Here is a 26,919-nt window from a genome sequence, read left to right as displayed (position 1 = left end):
TCCATACACTTCAGCTTGGGCAGGAGGTGGCAGATGCCAGAGGCAGATGTGAAGTGTTTGCATTGATATAGCAGTGTAGGAGGCAGTCTGCATTACGAGTTGAGAGGGTCATTGGGCTGACTAGGGTATATGTCAGTGCCTGGAACAGTGTTTCTTTTTTCTCCTCAAAATTCTGTTGATTTCCCATTCATTTCCAACTACATAGAAGTTTGGGAGTACAAGTTAAAAAAAAAATGTTTATGAATGAAAAACACTACAGAGATCTCCTTGGCACATTTCTCTCTCATTAAATATGTGTTCATGCAACAGATGTACATCTTCCCAGTCCTAAAATGTGTTTCAGTTTTCTACTGGACAGCTTTTTCTGTGTGTCCCCTTCTGCTGCTTCTTAGTTTCTGCTCCCTGCCAATTTCATCCTTCTCACAATTTAGGCTTATTCTAATCATCTCTCAAGTCCTCAATCTGAGGGACACCATTTATTTTTTTTCCTTTCCTTTTTTCTGTTTTAGTTTCCTATGTCAATTGCCTGATTATCTCCCTTATGCCCAGTTTATTCAGAGGGAGGGAAAACTGAGAATTCAACTTTGTACCTCAACATGAGCTTATGAGAACTTGCCTGGCACCAAAGCTCAGTGCCCCTACACCAGCACACTACTGCCTCTCCCTTCACACCTGGTAACTACTATACTTTTCATGGTGCCCAAGAATTGTATACATTGTGTTCTGCTAGTTTGGTTTTTTCTTTAGTTTGGGTGTTTAAATTCCCCAAATGAAAGAAGCCAGATAGTAATTGTTGTTCACTTTCTGACTTACTTGCTTAGCATAAGCATCTCAAGATCCATCCATATTTTCTCAACAGGCACTATTTCTTTGTTGGTTTTGTTTTTTTTTTTTAAGATTTATTTATTTATGCATAAAGACCTGGAGTTCAGGCCAGAGTTGCGGGGTTCACCAGAGACAGAGTGAGAGGCAGAACAGGCAGATGTACTGAAACACACTACTGAGAGAGCAGTGAGCAGGTCAGGAGAGGTCTGCTGTGCCATGTGGGTCACCTCCCTGGCGGGGGATTGAACCCCTGCTGCAGTGGCCACAGAATGTTTCATAGTGCTGTGCTTTAACTTCTTGTTCCACCAGGGAGGGCCCTATTTCATCAGCAGGCACTATTTCATCTTTTTTTTTTTTAATAGTTGAGCAATATACCATTGAATATATATTGATATACCATGGTTTCTTTGTCCAGTCCTCTGTCAATGGGCATTTAGTTTCCGTGTATTGGGTAATGATGTTAAGAGCATAGGGGTACATAATTCTTCTCTTATGCAGTTTCTGATAGGATAAATACCTAGGAGTAATATTGCTGGGTCATAGGGTATTTCCATTTTTAGTTTTTTTCCCCCAATAATTTATTTATTTATGTATACAAGAACTGGGGTGTAGGCCAGAGGTGCATGAGAGAGAGAGTGTGAGAGGATTTATCAGAGAGAGAGTGGGGAGAACAGGCAGAGGTATTGAAATACATTGCTCAGGGGAGCAGGAGAGTGAGGCAGGAGAGGTCTGCTGCACCATGTGGGACAGTTCCCTGACAGGGGATCAAGCTAGTACTGCAATGGCTGGCAATAGCTTGATAGTGCTGTCTATAATCTCTGTGCTATCAGGTAGGCCCTCATTTTTATTTTATTTTATTTTATTAAGGTTTGATAAATTCTTTTGAAAATTAATTTAACTATTTTTTTAAATGCATTTTTCATCTCAGTTGTAATCTCCCTGTGCTCCCCACCACCAATTCACCCATGTGCCATCACCATAGTCCAGTACACTCTTCCCACATTTTAATTTTTTTTAAATATTTATTTATTTATGCATACAGAACTGGGGTACAGGCCAGAGGTGCAGGGGTGTGAGAGTATTCACCAGAGACAGAGCAGGGAGCAGAACAGGCAGATCAATGAAGCACACTGCTGAAGGGAGCAGTGGGTGGGTCAGAAGAGGTCTGCAGTGCCATGCGGGTCACCTCCAGGGCGGGAATCCAACTCATGCTGAAGTGGCTTTAGCTTTTTAGTGCTGTGCTTTAATCCACTGCACCACCAGGGAGGGCCACATTTTAGATTTTTTTTTTTTAAAGATTTATTTATTCATACAGAACTGGGGTACAGGCCAGAGATGCGGAGGGTGAGAGGATTCACCAGAGACAGAGTGGGGAGCAGAACAGGCAGATTAATGAAGTACACTGCTGAGGGGAGCAGTGGGCCGGTCAGGAGAGGTCTGCCTCGCCATGTGGATCTCCTCCAGGGCAGGCGGGAATCGAACTCATGCGGAAGTGGCTTAAGTTTCTTAGTGCTGTGCTTTAGCCCGCTGCGCCACCAGGGAGGGCCCCATTTTAGATTTTTTAAGGAATCTCTCTACCATTGTCCATAGAGGCTGTTCCAATTTACATTCCACCAGCAGTGCTCATTTTCCTCACGCTCTTGCCTGCACCTGTTTCCAGTGTTTTTGACGCGGGCTATTCTGAGAGGTGTGTAGTGAAAATTAACTGTGGATTTGATGTGCATTTTTCCCTTGCAATAAGTAACATTGAACTTTTTTTTTTTAAATGTCACTGTGGGCCATTTCTCTGTCTCCTTGGCAGCAGTGTCTGTTTAGGTCTTTTGCCCATTTTTTGATTTTGGGTTAATTGTTGAATTGTTTGAATTGTTTGCATATTTTGAAAAGTAGCCCTTATTATATACTACATGTGATGTACAAATATATTCTTCCAATCGCAGGTTGCTTTTTTGTCTTTGAGGTCATTTCTTTTGCTGTAAAAAAAAAAAAAAAGATTTGAGTTTAATGTCTCATTTTTTTTTATTTTTTGCTTTTGTTTCCTTTATCATTGGAGATAAGTCCCCAAATGCATCCCTGATGTCTATGGGTGTCATCTATGTTCTCTTCTATGTATTTTGTGGTTCCAGGTCTTATCCATGGCTTTAATCCATTTTGAGTTAACTTTTGTGTACAGAGTTAAATAATGATCTAGTTTCTTTTTGTCCCATGTGGCTGTCCAAATTTCCCAGTACCATTTGTTGAAGAAGCTGTCCTTTCTCCATTGTTTGATCTTTGTCATAGTTCAACTGATCATATTTGTGTAGGTTTATTATAGATTCTCTAGTATCCATTGGTTGGTATTTCTGTTCAGTTCATAACTAACTGTTTGGATTGCTATCACTTTGTAGTATAATTTGAAACCAGGGTGCATGACACCTACATTTTTCTTTGAGGATTACATTGGTTATTCAGTTATTTTTGTGGTTCAACACAGACATTAGAATTGTTCTATTTCCTTGAAAAATGTCACTGGGATTTTGATAGATGTTGTATTGAATCTGTAAATGACTTTAGGTAATATGGCCTTTTTACTTTTTAAAAAAAGATTTATTTTTATTTATTTGTGCATACAAGACCTGAGGTATGGGCCAGAGGTGCAGGGGATGAGAGGACTCACTAGAGACAGAGTGGGTAGCAGAACAGGTAAGTTTACTGAAATACACTGCTGAGGGGAGCAGCAGGCAAGACAGAAGAGGTCTGCTGTGAAGATGGCCTATTTAACAATGTTTATTAATCCAATCTGTGAGCATGGGATATTTTTCCATATCTTTATTTCATCTTTTATTTCTTTTGACAGTCTTATAATTTTTATTGTATATCATTCATATGGGGAAATTAGCTCCAGTTTCCAGTTGACTGCACAGAAATGAGCACAATTTGTTCATAAAGTGGGAGGCCAGTCCCACTGATGAGTGAGTGACTATTATTAATATAAGTGATTATTAGAAGTCAAGCTGGTAGAAATGAATGGAACATGAGAAAATGTGTTAACTTAAAAATATCTTAGGTCTCATGTGGTTTGATTTCATTTCTTGATTCATTTATAGTCATGTATTGCTTAAGGGTGGGATACATTCTGCGCAATGAGCTTAGAATGGTGATTTCCTTGTTGTGCCTATGTTGTAGAGTCTCATTACACAAATTGAGATAACGTTTCCTACTATACACCTAACCTATATCTAGGTACCACCATTGTAAATGGGGTCTGTCGTTGACCCAATGTTATCATGGGGCAGATTGTAGATCATTCTCTGCTGTTTGCTGGTAGTAGAATTGCGTTTTGGGAGCTCAAGTTGGAGCTAATGTTTGTCAAAGACAAATCTTTGCATAAATAATTCCCATAGGGCTTATTGGTTAATTATATGTTTACACAAATCAGTTATTAAATATTGGCTATGTTTGCATACAGCGACAAGTTGGTATCCAAGTGTCATTTCAAAGGAGTGGCACCTTCCTTATATGTTTTTTTTTTAAGATTTATTTATTTATCCATTCAAATACTCATTTTAAGATCACCCCCACCATTTTTGTATTCATTATATTTGGGGTTTTAAAAGGTTGTGATTTTGTGGATATAATCATTGCTGTAGAAAATGGGACTTAATAAATTTGAGGGATTTATGTAAGTTACTCATTCAATTTAATTGTTCTGTGTCTCTACTGTATCTCTACTGCCTTTGAGATCCCAAAATGGGATCTTAGGACTACATAACAAAAGAAAATCTGGGTCTCCGGGATTTCATAGGCTAACTAGAGGGGTAGAAGGGAGTTCTTAGGGAAACAAATATCCAACTCTTTTCCCAAATATTAGACTCTTTATCCAAAAAAACTGTAATCTATTTGGATTTATTTCTTGATGTTTTTCCCCTGGTTTGAATTCTATTTTTACTGTGTGTGATTTTTGAGTCACTCTTGACAAAGATAATTAGAATGGTCCCATTTGGGGTTTGGGACTATAAATAGAGGTGAAATAGAAGGCATAATGGGAATAGAGATTCTTACAGTAAGTCTGTCAAGAACTGAAGGTTGCTGAGGTCACCCTGAGGCCTGGGAATTGCAGACTTGTCTATGTGGCGAAGGAGGTGGTCTTTGCACATTTTATTTCTAAGATTCCCCCTTTTATTTTCTACTGGTTCAGGAGTGAGTTTGCGCTTGTCCTTCCTCCAGGACTCTGTAACAGTAGTTATAATAATGTACCCATCACCTGTTCATGACAACAAGTTTAGATTATTTTGTCTTCTCTGTCTTCCCTAGAGACTATAATACCATAGAAGAGACCAGTTCTTACTTTGAAATACCCAGCACCTAGCATCATTTTTGGCCCATCATCGATACTTGATAAATCTAGTTTCTAAGGATTTTGGATTTTAATCTGTAGGCAAAAGAGAACCACTAAATTTTAATCTGTGGTGAAAAGAGAAATATTAAAGGGTTTGAGCAGAGGAATCTCATAACTAAAGGATACTTCGAGGACAGTGAAGACATTGGCGTGCAGGATGCGTCCACGAGGTCACATTTTGACAAGTAGCTAAGCTGGGGAAATGGTAGCTAAAATGCCACCCCTATTGCTTCATGAGTATTTTTGGCAGTTAAAAATCTGCACTTCCCCAAATAGTGATCCATAATGCAGTGTATTAGTGATTCTTCTCCATCGGTTTGTAATCTCCACTCTGCACACAGCTTTGGCCAGGAAACTCAACCTCCCACAATACACAAACATCAATAAAACTTTTGAAATTGCCCACACGCCACTTTTAAAGACATTTAAAATGTATTTTATAGCCAATTTAACACTTTGCAGGTATTCAAGCACTGGTTGGCACTCCATAGACATCATCTTAAGTAGATAGACTGTTAAATGCACAGGAAGAAAGGACGGCATTATATGAGTCTGTGTTTCAAAGGAATTTATGGTATACCATCAGCAAAGCCATGGGTTCAGGTTAAAAGACAAACCCTGCATAGGGCTTAACAATAATAATAATACCATAGTTAATGGTAAAAATGGCTTTTCCCTTCCTTCATGCAATATTAATTTTGTGACAGATCTGGTGTTAGGCAGTGCAGACCACTCTGTGGCATGACCTGTGGCCTTCAGAGGAGCTCAGCATCTCTGGGGAAAACAGATAACATATATAAGGTGCCAGGTGTGATTTCCGTTGCTATTGTGAAGCTCTGTAGCAAGGTGCTAGGGAAGCCCAGAGGAGCTGTGGGGAACTGATTAATACTGCTGCCTGGGGCGCAGGGAGGGTTTCCAGGAAGCTGACTGCCAGCTCCCTTCTGAAGGTGAGGCAGGATCTAGCTGCTACATGCAGGTCTCTGGGAGAGAAGAAGGGTGAGGAGAGTGAGAATTGATGAGGCTGAGAGTATTATAGCTTGGTGGGGCCCAATTGTGAACAGCCGGGTTTGAAATTGATGTTAAGAATATTAAACCATACTCCCCTGGAATATTTACTGTTTTTCCCCCCCATGAATAATATAGAATACATATTCATAGTAGAATTTGGAGAAACCATTTTTAAACATAGATACAGCACATTTTCATCTCAACCCCTGGAAATAGTACGGTCTCTGACAGCTGCTGACTCTCTCACTGTGTGGGATCCTTCAGGAGTGTGACCAGGTCAATTTTGGCTTGGAACAAATGACCCTGGGGGTGCTTTCTGGTGGGGGTTGGGGATGGGCTGGCAAGGTAAAGCACAGAAAGAAGACCCACAGGGAAGCAGAGTCACGGGGAATAAGATAGAACTAAGAAATAAGTGGCAGATTCATCCTCGGGGTTTGGTGACCTGTGCAATGTGGGATTGAGCAGGAGAGAGGAATAAGATTTTCAGGGGCTTGTCTGAGCCATGTGTGGCTCCAGGGTCTGTAACCTAGACTGGTGGTTACAGTGGTGCTGCTAGCAAAGAAGGTTTTCAGGAAGAAAAACCTGTCTCATGACAACTAATAGGTTCCATTTCTTTCTCTTTTTACAAAATTAATAGCCTTTTTTTTTTTTTAAATAGTTTTAGGTTCACAGAAAATTCCAGTGACAGGCTTAATGAATTCTCAGATGCCCCCTGCCATCCCACCCACCTCCCTCACTGTGGACAGCCCTCTCCAGATTAATTTGTCACAGTCAGGGGACTGCTTCTGTCAAGTCCTGCCACTTACATCCCACAGTTAACATGAGGGTTCATTTGGCAGTACAAATTCTATTGGTTTGAGAAAATGTGTAATGATATGTACTCATAGTGTCATATAGAATAAGTTTACTACCCCATCCCCGCCCCCCCAAATCCTCTGTGAGCTAGCTACTCTTCCCTTCCTCTCCCCAATACCTGGCTTAAATTCATTTTGCGTTGGAACATATCACCGTGTACGGATACTGCTTGTCTAAGCTAGTGATTGTCAACTGCCTATTACAGAAAAATTTTTTTGAACTTGATTTTTTTAGCAGGGTCCTTTCACCAGGAGGCCACTTTAAGTAAAGCCGAATGAAGCAGGGCTGTTGTGGTGGAAGGTGGCAATCACAGGAAGACGGTCTCTTGCTTTGCCTCCCGCCCGGTGTCCGGCTCAGCCCTGTCACTCGCTTATTGCCGGATGCGAAGCTCTCTGCCATCTCCAGAATTCTGAGGAGAATTGGAAGCTGCCTGGTAAGCTAGACTGGAGCTCAAAAGAACTGTTAGTTCCCAAATGCCATGACCTCAAACTCATGCTTTTTAAAATCTGATGTCTGTGATTATTTTTCAGGGATGCTTATTTACTTGTTATTTGCTTATTTACTTGTTGATTTGGTGCCCTTCTTGCCATCAGACAGCTAAGTTATTTCACTTTGCTGTCCTTGCTCTGCTAGAAGCATCTCCTCTTCCATTTTGCTGCTCTGATTTGCTCTCAGCTTGGAAATTAAGGAAACAAGCTTGTCTAAACTGAGTTGAAAGTAGGTACTGTGTCATCTTCTCTGCACAGACTCAGTAACATCTGTTTTGGTTTGTAGAACCCCCATTTTGCTTGTTCTGTGCAGATGAAGTTGCTGGATAGTAGTTACATTTCAGACTCTTGCCACCCCATTCCACTTGGAGTCCGTTTATTGTCTTGCCTTCTTTCTATCTGATCCTGGAATTATACAGAAAGTATAAATCATGGGTGCAGAAGTTTCTGTACACTGGCTCAACTGTGAAAAATAGCATCTAGTGTTGATTAAAAAGAAAGTGATGTCATAATTTTAATGCCTAGTGAGTAGCTAATGTGTTAAGGTTGCTGAAATACTGATTTTTTTTTTTTTTTTTAGTCAGAATATACAGTCCCCTCACTTTTTTTCCATCTTTGTCTCTGATTTGTTTCTGGGAGTTGTTTTTCTTTTCTTTTCTTTTCTCTTTGTAACTTGTACTTCTATAATGAGGTGTTTAGAAGAAGTAAGCAGAGGAATAACTACATATTAATAATAAATAATATCCCTATTTAGTTTATAGTTTTCAGATTGCCTTTGCATATATCCTCTCAGCTTGAGAGGTAGAGATTATTTTTCCAACTGTATGGCTAATGAAGGAGCGAGCATTTCCACTTAGTCTATTTCCTTCAAATTCTGTGCTTTTCCCACTATGTCACATTGTCTCTTGTTCTTGGAAGCACTAGTTATATTGTGGGTCCTTCCAAATTTGAGGAATAAAATATTACACTTGTGAGTGATATATAGTATTTTCAAGCATACATTGACATGTAAATAATATGGACTGGCATGCTAGGAATTTATGCCATAATGATCTCCTGAAGGTTGTGTAGACATTCTCTTATAATCATATTATGAATTCCTTACTGTTAAAATGTTCAGTCTTGCTCTTAATATTCAAAATACTACATGTAAAAATATCCAACATCTTGAAAGTAAAATAGACTAGTTCGTTTCCCTCTTATTGCTCCACTTCCTTTCTACAACATCTGCCGTAAATAAAATAATAGGCAAGCAGTGGGATAATAATTCCATTTGTAAGAGAAGTGGTAATGAACAACTGTAAAAAAAAAAAAAAAAAAAAGCTCATCACACACACACACACAATCTAACTCTCACCACCAAAACTTGAGAAATGATGTCTCATTAACATTGACATTCTACCTGAAAATTCAAACTCAGTGAAAGGCCATGAGAATTGTTTCTGAAGATTTAGATGAATGTACATCAAGACTTCCCCAGTGGCTTGCTAAATATGAATCCCAATGACTCGGACTCAGCCTAGAACTTCAGATCACGAGCATTGCTGCCTGGCAGAACCAAGCCAAGTCTTGAGTTGATCAGAAATACATCAGTTTTAGTCAGGCTTTCTTGTTGTAAGTGAAACCAAGTATAAATATGAAAATAAATTAAGGTATCGGTGGAGGGGTACTATTGTATTTTATTTTTAAAGATATTATTTATACATACAAGAACTGGGGTGTAGGTCAGAGTTGGGGTAGTGAGAGGATTCATCAGAGACAGAGTGAGGAGCAAAACAGGTGTATTTACTGAAATACACTGTTGAGGAGAGCAATGGGCAAGACAAGAGAGGTCTGCTGTGCCATGTGGGTCACCTCCCTGGCAGGGGATCAATTACTAATACATGCTGCAGTGGCTTGCTTTAGCTTGATAGGGCTGAGAATTTAACACCTGCACTGCCACAGAGTTCCTGGAGGACTATTTTATTTTTATTTACTTATTTTCTGACTATTTTGTTTCCTATCTATTTTACACAACATGTTTTCTTTTCTCAAATGAGGTCCCCATAGAAGTCCCACAACCAGTTTACCTGTGCACAATCACTGTAATTCCTTGTGCTCTTCCCTCTCCTGTTTTGATCATTCTCTCTCCTCCTCCCCTGTAGAATGTCTCTGATTTATAGTTGCCTGTTAATTTTTTAAATTAGAAGTATTTTTTTTCCTGGTCCCTTACTTGATTCCCCTATATGTGGAACCATCGATAATTATCTTTTTCCTTCTGGCTCAAACCCTAGCATAATACACTATTTTAAAGAGAGGTTGTAACCCTGTGGAAAGGGGCAAAGAGATACCTGATTGGTGGAGTCATTTTTATATCAGTCAGGGCCAAGTGAGTGCACAGTCCTCTGTTATCCAAGCTTAATGCCTGGGTTGGTGGCCAGAGCTGTTTTATGCCTAGGGCACATGAAAACAAAACAAAACAAAAGTATAATTTATGTGTCCTATGAGGGGTTTGGTAAATTTGTGGGTTTTAATGAGACAAGATTCAAGCAATCATTGTATCATTCCCTCTGGATCACAGTGTACTCAAATCTAGGAATGGTAATAAGCAACATATTTTTAAATGAACTTCAGATATTCTTATACTTTGTTGTCTGTTACAAAGCAAATTTGTTTAACCTAATAAAATTTTCATGGGGTAGACTCTGTAATATTCCTGTAGTTGGAGGGATCATAATGTCAGTTTTATTGAATGAATGAATTTCAAATTTCAAATTCCAATGGATTTGAAGTCAGAGGGGAGTATCGGTAAATTTTAACACAACTTAAAGTATCAGATGTTAGTGCATGAAAAGAAATTTGTGTTTTGCTTCCTTTCAGAATACTTCTAGTTGTTGAATCTTTGGCTATTTGCTGAGTTTAATTATTGTTATTTTTTTTTGGCCAAAGAAGTTTTATTGTTTGCATTATAAAAATAAATGGTTACAAGAACATAAAGCTCAATAATATTGATTAATGGTATAGAAAATTACTATTGATTGATTTTGGGGTGGAAAATAGATCTTCTTTAAAAAAAAGATCTCTAGAGGTTTCCCCCCATTTCTTAGTGTACAAGCAAATGTTATTTTTTAAGCAGTACTTCCCTCATCCCCTCCCCCAATTACCACAGTAAAAGAAAGTTGATATGTTTACATGAATTGGCATTAGGGGAGGGAAGGATCTGAAAGGCAGGCAGAATGCCAGGGATCACAGAGAGCTCTGTCTGTCCTTCAGTGAGCATGAGCTGTTGAAAGGTGATTGATTTATATAATTGGACTTGCGTGTGTGTGTGTGTGTGTGTGCGTGCGTGTGGGCTATTTCCCAGCATTTGATGTTATCAGATATTCTAATTTCTTTAGAGGTTTGTTTTTTTTTTTTAATGTTCTTACTTTAAAAAAGAAGATTATTTATGCATAAAGAACTGGGGTACAGGCTAGAATCAGAGACAGAGTGCAGAGCAGAACAGGCAGATTGATGAACTGCACTGCTGAGAGGAGCAGTGAGCAAGGCAGGAGAGGTCTGTTATGCCGTGTGGGTCACCTGTCTGGCTGGGATCGAACCCCACCCTGAAGTCTGCACTAGCTTTGCAGTGCTGCACTTTAACCTGTTACACCACAAGGAAGGGCCATCTTTAGAGGATTTTATGCACATGGTACATTACGTTCTATCCTCAAATTAAAGTAAAAAGAGTCAGCATAAAAGGTAAATGACAATACCTAATACAACATTAAATGACACAGCATTTAGTTTTCAAATAAAATGAGCAGGGCCATTTGGCCTTTGTAGTTCTAGAAACATGGATAACTGAAGAAAATTTAGCTGCCATCCCATAGATTCTGTTTTCTCCCCATCAGTGTCCTCATTTAAAGCTTTTGTTTGAGTTAGAAGAGTTGTACAAAAGATAGATTAGAGTAACAATTTTTAAAAACCTGATTCCAGTTCTGATTTGGACTTGATGTATCAATAGTATTATTGAAAATTTAGCAGCAGCTCTAACTAAAAAATACATATTTGAGCAAAAAGTATTCAGAATTTTGAACACAATAAGGATACCAAAGGATGAAAACAACTGAAATTTTGAGCAAAGAGAAAGAAACTTTCTATTATTTAATACTTATTGAACATCTATTATGTCCTCAGCTCTGTCATTAGCGAGAGTTCTTTCACAGGTAGCAATAAATAGATCCTAAATACGCAAATGATTGTAGCTTGGAATGAATCAGACACTGACTGACTTTTAAGACTGATGCTTCATAGAAGAGAGACATATGATCAAATTAACTACAATCGAAAGTGAAAATAAGAATGAATTTTTTAGAGGTACTAACTTAGAAGAGAGTTTCACCATGACTCCTTAAGCTGGGTTTGAAGCAGTTTTGCCAGCTAGGGTGGGTGAGCTGCAGATGAAGCAGTGAATTAATTGCTGTAATGCTTTAGTGTCTAAGTTGGAAACCAAGTTGAGGTAAATTTCTCCCCAGGTTGTCACCGCTGTCCAGGAAATAAAGTTCTCAGACCATAATTAAACCTGGACTGACTTCACAGGACAATTAAATATTTCTCCTGAGGCTTAAGTAGAGTTATTAGTACCTAGCAAGTCCCAGAGCTATGCAATTTTAGTGACAGTTTATATATTATATGTTATCTTAAATCATTATCAGTGCAAGGGGATGAAGGGATGTAAACTCCCATAATAAATCACACTCACTGCCAAATTGTATCACCAACAACTTGTTGATTTTGAAAAAGCTAAAGAAGAGGCATATTTGCATCCTCTGGTTAACAGTTTGTTAACCAGGAGGTGTACTGTAATGGAACCTAGAAACAGATGGAACCATATGGTTTAGTTTGTGGAGTGGCAATATATTGATAGCAACAGTATTTGCTATTATATAAGAAGCATACAATTATTCTGTGACAGTTTACACAATATATAGTCAACAGTACTGGCTCTCTTCATACTTCCTTATTTAAAATTTTACAATGAAAAAGAAAGTAATGAGAGCCAAAGAAAACCACCGGTGCATTTATCTTACAGTGTACCCCATGTGCTCTCGCTCGGCTTTTACTTACTGGCTTCTGTCCCATTAGTAACATTAGTGTTCAGACTTGCTGATGTCACTGCCCAGTTATTTAATTTGACTCAATGTGATAAATGTGTTTATTTAAGATTTTGTTCAGAACTTTTTTGAAAGGTCAGTATGATACTTTTGCATTGCAGAGTATGTTTTCTGATATTACTGTAAAATTACATTAACTTATCAAGAAGAATTATTTACATATACTAAAAGCTATGGGGAGTCTTGTGATAAAATGCAAAGGCTATTTTCCCTTCATTTCAGAGAAAATAATTCATTGTTATTCATTCTATTTCATCTTATCTGATGTTTTGTTTTTGAAAAATAGAAAAAGCTCAGTGTGATAGAAATGAAATGATTTTTTGTTTTAATACATTGGAATTACTAAAGACTGACTCACATTGGAATGGTCACTGCTGCTAATTTATAATGCCAGTATAGTTTTGAAAGTATCCCTTAGCACTAGAACCCAAGACTAAAACCACCCCTCCTTTCTGCCATCTCAACTTTTCTTTGATAGGAAGTTTTCAGTCATGTGTTCTCTTTCTCACCTTTCCTCTTTGCCCCACCACCTCAAATCTTATCTGTGAACTGTAGATAAAGCAAGAGCCCGTTCATTTATTTAGCAAATATTAATCACCTGCTATATCCTAAGCCCTGTTCTATGTGCTATGATATGGTAGTAAACAAAATGAATAAAAATGCCTGTCTTAATAAGCCTATTGGCTGTGGAAAGTAGACAATAAACAATAAGATATGTAAAATGTAAAGCAATATTGAAAAGGAGAACAGTATTGGAAGATTCTTCTCAATTTCAAAAGTTACTAAAAAACTACTGCATAAAGTGACTAAAAAGCTACCATAATCAAAACAGTGTGGTAATTAGTAGCAAATGACTAGACATGTACCTTAATGGAATAGAATTGATAGTTTAGAAAAAATGCAAACATCTATGACCAACTTATTTTTGACAAAGGTATGAAGACCATTTGGTGGGGAAAGAATAGTTTCTTCAAGTGTTGCTTTTGCAGCTGGATAACCACCCCTATACAAATGAAGTTGTACTTCTCCCTCCCACTGTATACAGAATTAACTGAAAGTTAAATGATCAATAACTGAATGGCCTATGATAACTAAAACCATAGCACTATTAGAAGAAAACATAGGGCTAAATCTTCATGACTTTAGATGTGGCACTGTATTCTTAGAAATGATACCAAAAACGTAGATAACAAAAGGAAAATTAAATTGGGTGTCATCAAAATTAAAAACTTGAGTATCAAAGGGTATTATTAAAGTAAAAAGATGACATAAAGGAAAGGGGAAATATTTGCAAATTATTTATGTCAGTACTTATATTAAAGTGCTTTTCCACTGCAATTCAGAAGGAAAAATAATGCAATTTTAAACTAGACAAAGGACTGGAATATCTTTTCCAAAGATATACAAATGGCTAACTGTATATGCAAAAGATGCTCAAAACCATCCTTAGGGGAATACAAATCAGGACCAACCTACTTGGGTGATTATAATAAACAAGTGAAAAACGATTGATACTCAAAACATTAAATATAAAATTACCATGTAACCCAGTAGTCCAACTTTTTGTTCATAAAGGTACATATGAAGGTACATACAAAGTAAAAAAATGAAAACACGGACTTAAATATTTGTACATAAATGTTCGTGTCAGCACTGTATATGATGCAGTTGCATGAAAATAGGGATAATGCAAATGTTCATGATGTTCGAATTAATGAACTAAGAGTGAGATCAATATCTATATCTGTATTTATCTATATATTATCCATAAAATGGAAGGAAACACTGATAATGTGCTACACTGGGCATGCTATACTACCCTCACAAACATGCTGAGGGAAAGTACTCCAATATAAAAAGACACATACTGTATGATTTCCTTTAATGCAATATCAAAAGTAGGTAAATTGATAGAGTACTGGTGATTACCAGGATCTCAGAGGAGTAGGGACACAGAATAAGGATAACCTACTTAGTGGGTATTGGCTTTTGTTTTATTGCACACATTGTGGATATACTAAATGCTACCAAATTATTCCTTTTAAAATGGATGATTTCATGTAATATGAATTTCACCTTACTAAATCTTTGGGGATAATTAAAATATATGGTGGCTTAGTGATAAGGCTTCTGGGTAAAATAAAGCAAGAAAGAGTGATAGGAAGATGAGAGGGGCTTGCAATTTAAAATGAGGTGGTCAGAGACTGCTTCACCTAGATGATACAAATGAATTTTTTAAATTTATTTATTTACTTATGCATACAGAATTAGGGCACTGGCCAAAGGTGTGGTGGGTAAGAGACAGAGTGGGGAGCAAAACAGGCAGATTGACTGAAATACACTATTGATGGGAGTAGTGGGCAGGTGAGGAGAGGCCTGCCATGCCATGTGGCCCTCCTCCCTGGCCGGGGATGGAACTCATGCTGCAGTGGCTGCCTTAACCCATTGCACCACCAGGGAGGGCCCACAAGTAAAATTCTTAAGAGGATGAGGGAGGGACACATATGCATACCTGAAAGAAGAGCACTGTAAAAATAGAAATGCCTTGAAGTGGTTGCATACTTGGCATGTTCAAGGGAAAGTAAGGAGGCAATTGTGGAATAGTAGCAGTGTAAGGGAGAGCTTAGAAGGAAAATAGGTCTGGGAGGTAAGGGATGGATGCTCAAATAAGGGTCATTATAATGTGCCACCAGGGTTGAGAAGTAGTGGTGTAGGGCCTTGTCAACTTTACTTTTATTTAAAGTGAACAAAATCATTCAAGGGCTGGGCCCTCCCTGGTGGCACAAGGGCTCAACATGCACACTGAAACTATCTGCAGCCACTGCAACATGAGTTTGATCCCTGGCCAAGGAGGTGACCCACATGGGGCAGTAGACCTCTCATGCCTCACCATCAATCTGCCTGTTTTGTTCCCCACTATGTCTCTAGTGAATCATCTCACCACCCCACACCTCTGGTCTGTACTGCAGTTCTTGTGTGCATTCATAAATAAATCTTAAAAATATCATTCGAGGGATGGAACAGAGAAGGATAATGAAGTTGACTTATGGGGCTCTTGTGTTAGAAATAGACAGAAAATAGTCAGGAATAGACAGAAAGAGGAAGAACTTTAAAAGCAAGTGGATAACTTAGAAATTGTCTTACAATAATACTTAGGTAAAATCTTGTTCTACTGCTGTTTGCATGCTGTACAGTCTTGCCCAGACAATAGTTTCCTTTCCTCCTTACAGTCTGATAAATAATGGAATTTAATCACTTTAGTATAGCCCTGTCCTCTCAACTGCAGATCCTATATCCAACTGCTTGCTGAATTCCACTTCAATATCATGCTTCCCCTAACACACTACCCATCTTGCCACCTCAGTGTGGATTTAGGTAATCAGAGAAATTATTCTGCTCTTGGTTGCATGTTGGTTAAGCTTTGAATTCTAGGTGTAGAATGTTAGTTAAGCTTTGAATTGTAGGTGTAATATTCTAGGGAATATTATCCACTGCTTACCCAGTCTAAAATACCCAATTTAGATTGAAGATAATGAAAGGATTTGGATCATGGCTTACTTAGATATTAAAGAAATAGCATTTCTCCTGGGCAGCTTGACACTTTGTAATTGTTTTTTGGACTATTTTAGCAAAAGCCAAAGAGTTCAGGCTTGAGCTTTGGTCACATAAAGAGAAAGGGGCTCCATTACCTTTCTAACCTTTTACTTTAGTTCCTACTTAATTTGTGTCTTGCTGAATGACATGCCATTACCCTGTTCTCTTCCTGCTGTCTTGATCCTAGTAGTCAAGATGTGTTGATATGGTAAATTCTTATTTTTTTTTCATATAGCTTCAAAATCATCTTCTCAAATTATATAAAAAAATACCTTTGGGTATTTGGTCAACATGGTTTGGATTTTAAAAATTTATTTGGAGAGAATTGAAACCTTAACACATTGAGTGAACAAAACCCTGAATGTGGTAAAATTCTTTCTTTTTGCAGCGCTTTGCAATTTTCATGGTGAAGTTCTTATCCATTTTGTGAGGGGCTAATTTTATTTCTAAGTGTTTTATGGTCTTCTGTGGTATTAGTTTTTTTAGTTATTTCATTTTCCATTTGTGTTAGCTATTTCATTTTCTATTTGTTTTCTGAGTAAACAGAAATATACAGTCACGTGTCACTTCACGATGGGGATGCATTTCTTGGTATTGTCATTGTATGAATGTCAGAGTATCATTACCTGGACCTGGATGGTACCTAGAATGAACTGCTCTTGGTCTTGTGCAGTTACCTTATATCCTGCAACTTGGTAAATTCACCTAATTGGTTTCATTTTGTGGGGAGAGGGCTAGATTCCTTAGATTTCTTTCCTTGGTGTTTTCTGTTTCATGTGAATACAACTTTATCTTCCCTTCTAAGCTTTTCAGGAACTTCCCCGGGCCTCTCTAGGTTGTTTTTGTTTTTCTTTCTTATGAGCACCAACTGTTTTTAAAGTTAAGAGAAGGCCAGTGCCCTGCCCCACCCCCCCTGCTGTTTCTCTTCACCAACCTTCCCCTTTTGCAAAGTAGCAAAAGCAGCTCTCCCCCCAGACTGCCCCCTGGGACTGTGCAGGTCTCTTTCTCTCCCTTTTTTTTTTATTACATCATCCTTCATTTTTGTACAATGCATGATTTCCCTGTGAAATTCCCACCCTCAATTCACCCACCCACCATCACCATAGTCCCTTGTGACTCTTCCCACCCCTGTCCTGGTCCTTCTTCCTCCTCCTCCCCTACAGAATGTTTCTGATCTATAGTTACCTGATGATTTTGATTTTTACTTTGTTATAGTTACTTTTTTTTTCTGACTCCTTTTTTGTTTTCTACTGGTCCAGCCACTCTGGAGAGCTGTGTGCAGGCCTCTCTTCTAACAAATCTGTCCCTTTTGGGGGCAGCTGTTTCTGCAAGGATATTCTAGCATCCTTTCTTTCCCTTCCCTTTTTATAATAAGCCTGTCCTTTTAAACATAAAAAATAAAGTTCAGGGAGAATATGCCATATTTATCTCTACTAAGGAAAAAAAGAAGAAGAAAGTTAGGAAAGTCTGGATAGGGCAGGGAAGAAAAATTAGGAAAATCATAACATTGGCACATATACCACAGAGAATTCTAGTGCATCTTTAAATGACAATGTTAGATATGTATTTTAGAAACCCAGTAATTTGTAGTCGAGACTTGGGAGAGGAGGAGGGTGGTGATTGGGACAGAGAGGAAGTAATGGTTTTAACATTTGTTTAGAAAGTAAAATGTCCACAGGATTAGTGGCAGGATGGGTAGGAGTAGAATGAGAGAATGCGGGAAAAGTTAATTTTCTTCTTTCTGTATTTGTCAATTAAAGGCCAAGACTTTCAAAAGCAGCTTTGGAATTGTGCATTGCTTTTGATGTAGGTCAAACTGTGATTCTTTTCTTTATGTGACCAAAGGTCAAGCCTGCAAAGCAGGCTTTTTTAGCTTTTGCTAAAATAATCCAAAATAGCAATACATTACCAAGTTTTAAGCTGTCCAGGAGAAATGCTGCTTCTTTAATATATAGGGAAACCATGATCCAAATCCTTTCATTATCTTCAATCTAAATATTCCCTGGGGTATTCTCAACACCTAGAATTCAAAGCTTAACCAATATGCAACCACTAGTAGAATAAATTCTCTCTGATTACCTAAACCCACATTGAATGCATCAGTCTCTGGAATTCAATTTCACCTTTATTTATCAATGATCCAGATATAAAACATTCAAAATCTTGTGATTATTGAGCAGAATCATGATTATTTTAAACCAATGATTCTTAACACCCCGGGAACATTTGAAAATACCTGGAAACATTTTTAATTGTCACCACTTTACTGTGCTACTGCAGAGAGTAGACAGAGGTCAAGATGCTGCTATACATCTAGTAATGCTCAGAATAGACCCTCTCCAACTCCGTCACACTTCACCCCCAGAGTGTCTGGCTCCACATGTCAACAGTGCTGAGATGCAGAGATGAAAGCTACGAAGATGCAGGGAGCCCACATTCCAGTAAGGATATATATCCAGATAGTTACCGTATTGTTTGCAGGAGTGGAATGGTTTGGCTACATGGGTATAGAACATTGAGACTCATTAGAAAACTGAAGATGTAGGTTGAGTATTTAAAGTTAGTGGAGAAGGAGAATGACCTAGTTGGTTAATCTGACTTAAAGTTGGCAGTGCTGGCAGTAACTGCAGGTGAGCGCGAGTGCAGGCAGATGGGCACTTTGAGGCTGCTCACTATCCGATCATTCACAGAAAATACATAGCCGTTATAGCCACAAAAGTGAAAGCGAGAGTGTGAAGTAAGTCAGGCCTAAATCACAACCAAATGGCAAAATCTATCAACAACAGCTCAGATCATGACCATCTTTTCTGGATTCCCACTGAGACTTCTTGTGGAGGTTGAAAGGACTGCAACCGCAGAGGACAGCGGTGGCCCAGGGCCTACGTGAGTGTGCAGGACCTTAGGGTGGCCTCCTCCTCTCCCCATTGCCATGGATAATTTTGACTTGTCTAAACTGTCTGGAAGGGTGACCCGCCATCCCTAGGAGTTGGGCTTCCTGGAGGGTGCAGGAAAGCTGTGTAGGAAGATTTCACTCTTCAGCAGTTTTTCTTAAAAAAAGAAAAATAATGATGGAACATTATAATGATTAGAGATGATAATATAGTAACATAAGATGCAGCATTCCTAGGGTTACTTCTTGTTCTACTTCTCTGCCATAATGTATTGCTATCTTGAGTTCTGTGTTTTCATTGCTTTGCTACTTATTCTCTATGCAGTCTTCTATGTTTAACTTGTTTCACTTATTATTTTTTAAATAATAAAAATACAGTTAAAATACAGGTTACTTTATTATCTATAATTCTATCTGTTTTATTATCTGTAATATGCCATTGTATGATAATTCTGTAAGTTATTCTCCAGTTGGTAGATGACTGGGTTGTTTGCAGATTTTTGCTATTTTGAATATTGCTGTTATGACTATTATGGTATATGCAATAGTATCACTAATGCAGTGCCTTTCAAAATGTTTTTGTTTTTAACTCTAACTCAAAAGGACTACACAAAAAAACACCTCTATCATTCTTTTTATCGATGTTTCCACTTTAAAAACTTAACAAGATGATGTTTTCCTCTTCTCTGAGAAGTTACTAATAAAATTTAGTCTATTCCTAAAAATGTTGATAAGAGACCCAATAAACGGATTTCATGAATCATTTCTACCTGAGGTTTGAAAACGAATACATATACCTAGTTTAATTACGATGCACAAATTTCAACTTTACAAAATGATGGGACACTGTTTGGAAGTGCCTTTTACCAGTTCTTTGTTAATCACATTTTTATCAATGCTTAGTATTTCAGACAAAATTAGGTTTTCAACAGGAAGTTTGTTGACTTAGTAGGTCAAATGAGGACATATTAGTAACTTTTAGTTCTGTTTTAATTTTACAACTAAAATTTTCTAGCCAAATAAAGTGCTAGGGTTTCTAGAAGACTGGAGAACTCTTAATTGTCCTGAGTTCTGATCTTGCTGAGGGAAGTCTTCACATTTTATTGCTTAAAAGCACATCTTGCTTATTAGTTTTTGCTCTGTTGCTCAAGTGTGCAACTACTGATCTATCTCAGTTGTGTTTCATGCTTGAATATTTTAATGTTAAGCACCACTGAGAACTTACCTGCTAAATAAACCTTAAATTTACTGAGAAAACAGATGTGCTGTCCATGATGTGGTTTGACACATACCATTCTAAAAGAAATAGAATTTTTATGGACAGTTAGTCATGTCAGTTTTAAAGCTCAGCTGGTGGATTAAATGTAGACAAACAGACTGACAGAAAATTTGGTTGTTTTTATTGAAATGTGGCCTTTTGTAAATCCAGCCTTAAGGCTTTATAGTAAGAACTTACCTGAGTTAGTTTTGGGCCTTTGTCATTGTTTTTAAGATTGTAAGTGTCTTTCCTGATATTTTCTTTATACTTGCTTCTGCATGCTGGTGTATCTTCTGTAGCTTTTGCTATGTGTTATGACTTTTTAGCACATAAAATCTACTTATTTTCAAGAGTCAGTGATTAACTCTACATAGGAAGAATTTTGCTCTGCACAATGACTGGCTTCATGTCCTCCTGGCTAGTGAGTGATTAGCCATCCCCTTTGTAAGGCACGTACTTACATACTTATGCGTGACTGGTGCTCCAACAGGAGATAAATTGCCCTCCTGATTAATCTTTCAATCACACAGTCACCCAGTAATGTTATTTTGTATGTATTTCAACAGTATTGTCATCATCAGTGACAAAAGTATTTCCATTACAGCCGTGTATTCTGTTATTATTTGGGGGTGTGTTTTTTCTGGCTTGAAAATATACAGAGCTCATTACAATGGATGAGCTCACTTTTATTCCAGTACAGATTTGGTTTTGTGTTGATTCACTTTTATTCCAGTACAGATTTTTTTTTTTTGTTCTGTTTTGTTTTTGGTTTCTGGAATCCTTTCCCAACAATAAGAATTCAGAATGTAAGATTCAAGAAGAAAGCTGTTTGTACAGTGGAAAAGTTGTAGAGAGCAGATGCCAGATGGAATGGAAAGAGAGATGAATTTACAGTGAGAATACTAGGGTTCTATTTCATACAGAAAGAACTGTACTGTCAGTGATGTAATATGCATTGGTGTGTACATCAAATTTCAGTCACACCCTATCTCCATTTTCAGAAGGTTTCACCTGAGAAAAATATAGAAAGTTGGTAGCTTATATCATATTGCAGCTCCATCCAGATCCAATCTAGGGAACAGGAAAGCTACCCTCTGGGTGCCAGCTACAGACTGGGGTTTCATCAACCCTGGGACAATGAAGAAAATGTAGAGCTTCTAGTCTGCCCTGGGGTTTTGACTCTGTGATGAAATCACTTTGTTTCTACCATTTACTAAAATCAGAATAGCGCCCCAGATATCCTTGATTACATTTAAGATTAAATACTTTGAAGATATTTAATGACACTCTGTTTTGACTCATAGCTTCTTTTAGCCCCTTTGGTAATGAGGACTCTGAATCTGGGAAGCTATTGTAGTTCAGCGCCCAGCACAGCACTGGACATGTGGTAGATGTTCAATAACTGTTTATTGACTGAATCAAAGAGTTAATCAAATTTTGAGAAGTTCTTCAGGGTGGCTTCCCAGAGGAGATATATATATACATAATTTAATACTGTAATAGTTTACTTCTACATCATTTTGTGCCTTTTTCCATCTCAGTGGGCTTCGCATCACCAAAGCCAGAGGATATTTTTAAGGGCTCTTTAGAAATAAACTCCACTCCTTGTGGTACACCTAAGCACAAGGGATGGTAATTAAAATGTTTCTGGTAGAACTAGGCAAATGGCTGTCCATCCTTCCATAGGTTTACATTTCCTAGAGGACCAAGTAGGGGAAGGAGGAAACAAAAATGTCACTTGTTGTGTTTAACATAATTACAGGCTGGAGTTAAAGAAAATAATTAAAAAATTTTGAGTAAGCACCACATCTATTACTTATGAGGTATATGGTGCAAAAAAAAAACAATTTTGAAAAATTATTTGTCCACTCTGTTGTGTGCCTGGTCTTGGTATGTCAGTAGCTAACTTTCTCTTCCTGCTGTATTTAAGGCAGGGCTGCATTGGGATAGAGGGAGGGAGAGAGTGACTATGAATGTGTATGTTGGAGGAGAGTTCATTGCTGATGTTCCTAAGCAATCCTCAGTGTTAAGACACACATCTAGCCTTCACAGCAATGAGAAGAAAGAAATAAATGAGATAACTTCACAGCATTGAGAAGGAAGAAATAGTTTAATTACTTAAAAAGCCATGAGAAATACCCTTTTCTAAATTTGAACTAAGCTTTTCTACATACATGACATCTGATCTTATGAATAATACTATTTATTTCTTTTTTTGAAGGACATTCTGGGAACATTTTTTAAAAGTGCTTGATTGACTACATTAGTAAAGTAATACTGTATTGCCTACTAAAAAAGCTGGAATAACTGCAAAATTCTTAAAGTTTTAAGGATGTTTGGTGTTTTGATGGGCAAAGAGTTTATAAGATAGTGCCCCTGAAACAAATTTGATTTGTTCCAGTTTGCTAACAATGGTATTCCTCTTTAGTGCCCAATGAAAATATTTAGATGTTAAAATGGGCATTTTTTAAAGTTAGAATTATGTTATAAAAATAGGAATGTAAAGTGAGATCCCTGAATTCTGCTAAAGGGTCCAGATCATTTCTGATTAAAGAGTTAACATGCCTTGGGAAGTAAAATTTGTAAAGGCTAGCACTTACCGCAGAGAACTGCAATATCAGGACCTTGACTCATAAATATTTGTAAATCTTTAATGAATAGAATCTTCCTAGAAAAGCAGTGTGTAAGTCAGAATTTAGTAAACTGAATCATACTTTCACATTGATCATGATTCATTTTTACAAGACAAATAATCTCTCTGAAATTTATATTTGTGGTAAACTCAGATTTTCATGGGCCACAATATCTTTAAGATGTCTTGTGCTTTGTGAGATCTGGTTTATTCTTTTTGAGGTTGTTAAGGTACAGAAAGTTAGACTTTTTTTTTAAGAGCAAGTTATTCGCCAGTATAAACAATTTCATAAAAATAGATTTCTATGGTTCTTCCATTTGTAATTGATAGATTGTTCGTGGTGAAATAGTTGGCCTTGACTCTTTTTCTCCTTCAGAATGTGGAATGTTTTATAAACACATTAAGAGTTACAAATATAACAGGGGAGAAAGAAAGAATTTGTACTGTCAGTGATGTAATATACATTGGTGTGTACATGAAATTTCAGTTCAAACACTCTACTGCAACTAAACCATGTTAGAATTATTTCTAAGATAAATATTGACTATAGGCAATCCATAGTCTATTTTGTTGAAACCTTCTTTAGGCTCTACCATGAATTAGAGGTCTACTTTGGTTTTGTTATCTTGTCTTTCTGCTGAGTTCTAGCTATTTAACTGAAGTTTTAGAACAAGTTACAGTTCCCAGTGATGGGTTGTAAGATTTTCACTACCTACTATCCAATTGAAAAGCCATGACTGACTTGACTAACTTGACACATTTTAGAGTTAATAGCACACTACAAATGACTGGATAATGGGAAATCCAGTCTTCCTGCCTACAATATTAGATCTTATACTGCTTTAGAATATTTGGAGGAAGAGTAGGGGTGAGGTGGGTGGGGATCAGTCTTTGTTAATAAAATGTTTGTGCAGGGAGAAATACAGCTATGAAGCAGAATAAGTGCTTTAAGAAAAAAGCAGTGGGAAAAGTAATTCCCACTTTTCTATTTTCTCTTGTTACCTCTCTGACCGTGGAGCTCTTCTTCAATTAATAAAAATGCAAAAAAGCACAGAAATAACATATCCTTCCATCCTTCTCTCACTACTGTTCCTGGTCCAAAAGGAGCTAATGTCAGGTTTCTTGCACATCTTTTTGTTATGAAGGTATTTATCTTCAGTACCTTCCTTTAAGTTATGATATTGAACAGGTTAAAAGACAATAGTTACAGATCTCTTTCTTTAAGAAACAAATGCTCATTTTTTTTTTTTTATTATCGTGTCCCTTCCCCCATGCCTCAGAAAGAGCTTTGTTTTAATTATTATAGTGAACTTGTCTTCAGGAGATCTTGATAGGTTAGAGTACATAGTCTACATTGAATCTACATAGAATGCATAGAGACATTAAAATTATCTGACAATGGAAATCTGACCTAGATTGATACCACTGAACAAAGTTTGGTGGGGTGTGGGGGGTGTTGTTTATATCAATGTCCAGCTAGATATCAAAAGGCCCTTTGTTCTGTTGGTGGCTAAAACATAAAGGAATGAAAATGGAATAATGTTTCTTAACATTGAACTGGTAGTCCTGGATAAGCAGGAACTTTTAACATAGACAAGAACCTAAAGTGTTACTGTTAGTGATCTTCCAAATTTGGATCATTTCTTTACATTTACTCTTTATTAAAAATACATCAAACTTACAAGTATGCACAATAACTATTTTGAATATCACTTACCTTACACTAGCTTTATTAAAACTTACATTTTTGGTATTCTCTCTTCTCTTCTCTCCTTCCTAAGCAGCAAGAGCCTCTGTGCAGTGAAATAAGGGCTCTGTCTTTTAAGAGTAAATTCAGTTTTGGAACCAGTGTGGGACTGTTATAAAAATTTGGAATGTGGCAGTGATATCAGACTGCAGAAGGATGGTGGACTCTGAAAATTGCTATCAAGATGCACATTGGCTAGACAGTTTGAGGAAATGTTTAGAAGTAGTAATTTTCAAACTTTAACCCACAATAACAATTATATTTTGCATTATAATGTTCACATACACACACAGATAGAGACACACACACAGACATATAACCACACCTTGAAATAAAAATTTTAATGAAAACAATGCTTAGTCTTTCTTTGTTAGCCATATTGTAATATTATCTATCCTGTTTTTCTTTGTTCTAATAAATTGACTTCACATATCATTAATAGTTAGGTCCACAGATAAATAAAAAGAACATCTCCTTTGGATGAGAGGGCAGCGAAGTAAACTGATTTTTCAGGCAGAACAGTAATATTAATTTTATGCAGTCTATATACTTTTTATATATCCTACATATTTGGGACTACATGTAATTTCTAGAAAGCAGTTCTCAACATTTTTGTTCTTAGAACCCTTTTCTACTTTATTTCTTTGTTCTTAAAAATTTATTTTTGTTTATGCATACAAGAGCTGGTGAGTAGGCTAGTGGTGTTGGAGGTGGGGGTGAGAGGATTCACCAGAGAGAGAATGGGGAGCAGAGCAGTGGATTGACTAAAATACACTACTGACGGAAACAGTGGGCAAGACAGGAGAGGTCTTCTGTGCCATGTGGGTCAGCTACCTGTCTGGGTGGTACTTGTACTGCAGTGGCTATTTTTAGCTTCATAGTGCTGAGACATAACCCCTTGTGCCACCAGAGACAATCCTGTTTCCACTTTAAAGAGCTGTTGAGAATTCCAAAAATCTCATGTGGCTTCTATCAATTTTAATATCTTAGGATTTAGAACTGAGAAACTTAAAAAATATTTAAAGACAATAATAAAATTATTATATGTAAACAAACATTTTTAAGAGCTATATGTATATTTTAAAGTAGTGAGAAAAGTATTATTTTATATCTTTGCAAGTCTCTTTAATAGGTGATACTTGAGAGCCTCCATGGTGGCACAAGGGGTTAAAGTCTTAACACTCTCAAGCTATTGGCAGCCACTGCAGCATGAGTTCGATCTCTACCCTCTCCTATTTCGCTTGCTGCTCTCCTCAGCTGTGAATTTCAGTAAATCCTCCTGTTCTGCTCCCCATTCTGTTTCTGGTGAATCCTTTAAATCTTTAGTTACGAAGACTTAGGGGCTGAGGGAAAGGGAAAAGTAAAAACAGATGGAGTGTTTTTTAGTCTTAAGGATTTGAAAACTATTTCTCTCACATTCAATTTTAACCTTTTTTGAAAATGATCCTTGTTAAGTGATTTCAAGTCTTGTCTTGTGTTTCAGAACTGCCCAGCCCATTCCAAGGCGTTGGAAAAGGTCATCACACTTCCCAAATTGAATCGTGCACAGTCATTTCTGGAATAAAAGGAAGATTTATAACATCCCTGGAGAGTTTGTACTCGCCACTTACTTCCCTCAGACCCTGAAGCAGTGAAACCTCACTCTGTCCAGTTCCTGTTTGCCCAGGACCCCCACAGTACACCACCTATGCATTCCAGCACCCCCATCAGCTCCCTGTTCTCCTTCACCAGCCCAGCAGTGAAGAGACTGCTAGGCTGGAAGCAAGGAGATGAAGAAGAAAAGTGGGCTGAGAAGGCAGTGGATTCTTTAGTGAAGAAATTAAAGAAGAAGAAAGGCGCCATGGATGAGTTGGAGAGGGCCCTCAGCTGCCCGGGGCAGCCCAGCAAATGTGTCACAATTCCCCGCTCACTGGATGGGCGGCTTCAGGTGTCCCACCGCAAAGGTCTGCCGCATGTTATATATTGCCGAGTGTGGCGTTGGCCAGATCTGCAGTCTCACCATGAGCTGAAGCCACTGGAGTGCTGTGAGTTCCCGTTTGGGTCCAAGCAGAAAGAGGTGTGCATCAACCCCTATCATTACCGCCGGGTGGAGACTCCAGGTAAGCCTTCTGC

At 37.7% G+C, this 26,919-nt stretch overlaps 1 protein-coding gene across 2 annotated transcripts in view; it reads left to right on the top strand.

Annotated features, from left to right (window-relative positions):
- Window positions 1–26,919, top strand: part of SMAD9 (SMAD family member 9) — a 56,272-nt gene that overhangs the window by 5,504 nt on the left and 23,849 nt on the right. Inside the window, exons 3-4 of one of the 2 annotated variants that reach the window (XM_012723335.1) lie at window positions 7,301–7,496; window positions 26,291–26,906. In XM_012723335.1, coding sequence (XP_012578789.1) covers window positions 26,495–26,906 — 412 coding nt within the window. In that variant the 5' untranslated portion in view covers window positions 7,301–7,496; window positions 26,291–26,494. Of the gene's footprint in view, window positions 1–7,297; window positions 7,497–26,290; window positions 26,907–26,919 lie in introns of both variants that reach the window. The other variant, XM_004680209.2, reaches the window with a different exon arrangement.

This window comes from Condylura cristata, unplaced genomic scaffold (assembly GCF_000260355.1).
Source record: "Condylura cristata isolate star-nosed mole 26May11 unplaced genomic scaffold, ConCri1.0 scaffold00010, whole genome shotgun sequence".
NCBI lineage: Eukaryota > Metazoa > Chordata > Mammalia > Eulipotyphla > Talpidae > Condylura > Condylura cristata.
This window is presented reverse-complemented; position numbering and strand designations above follow the sequence as displayed.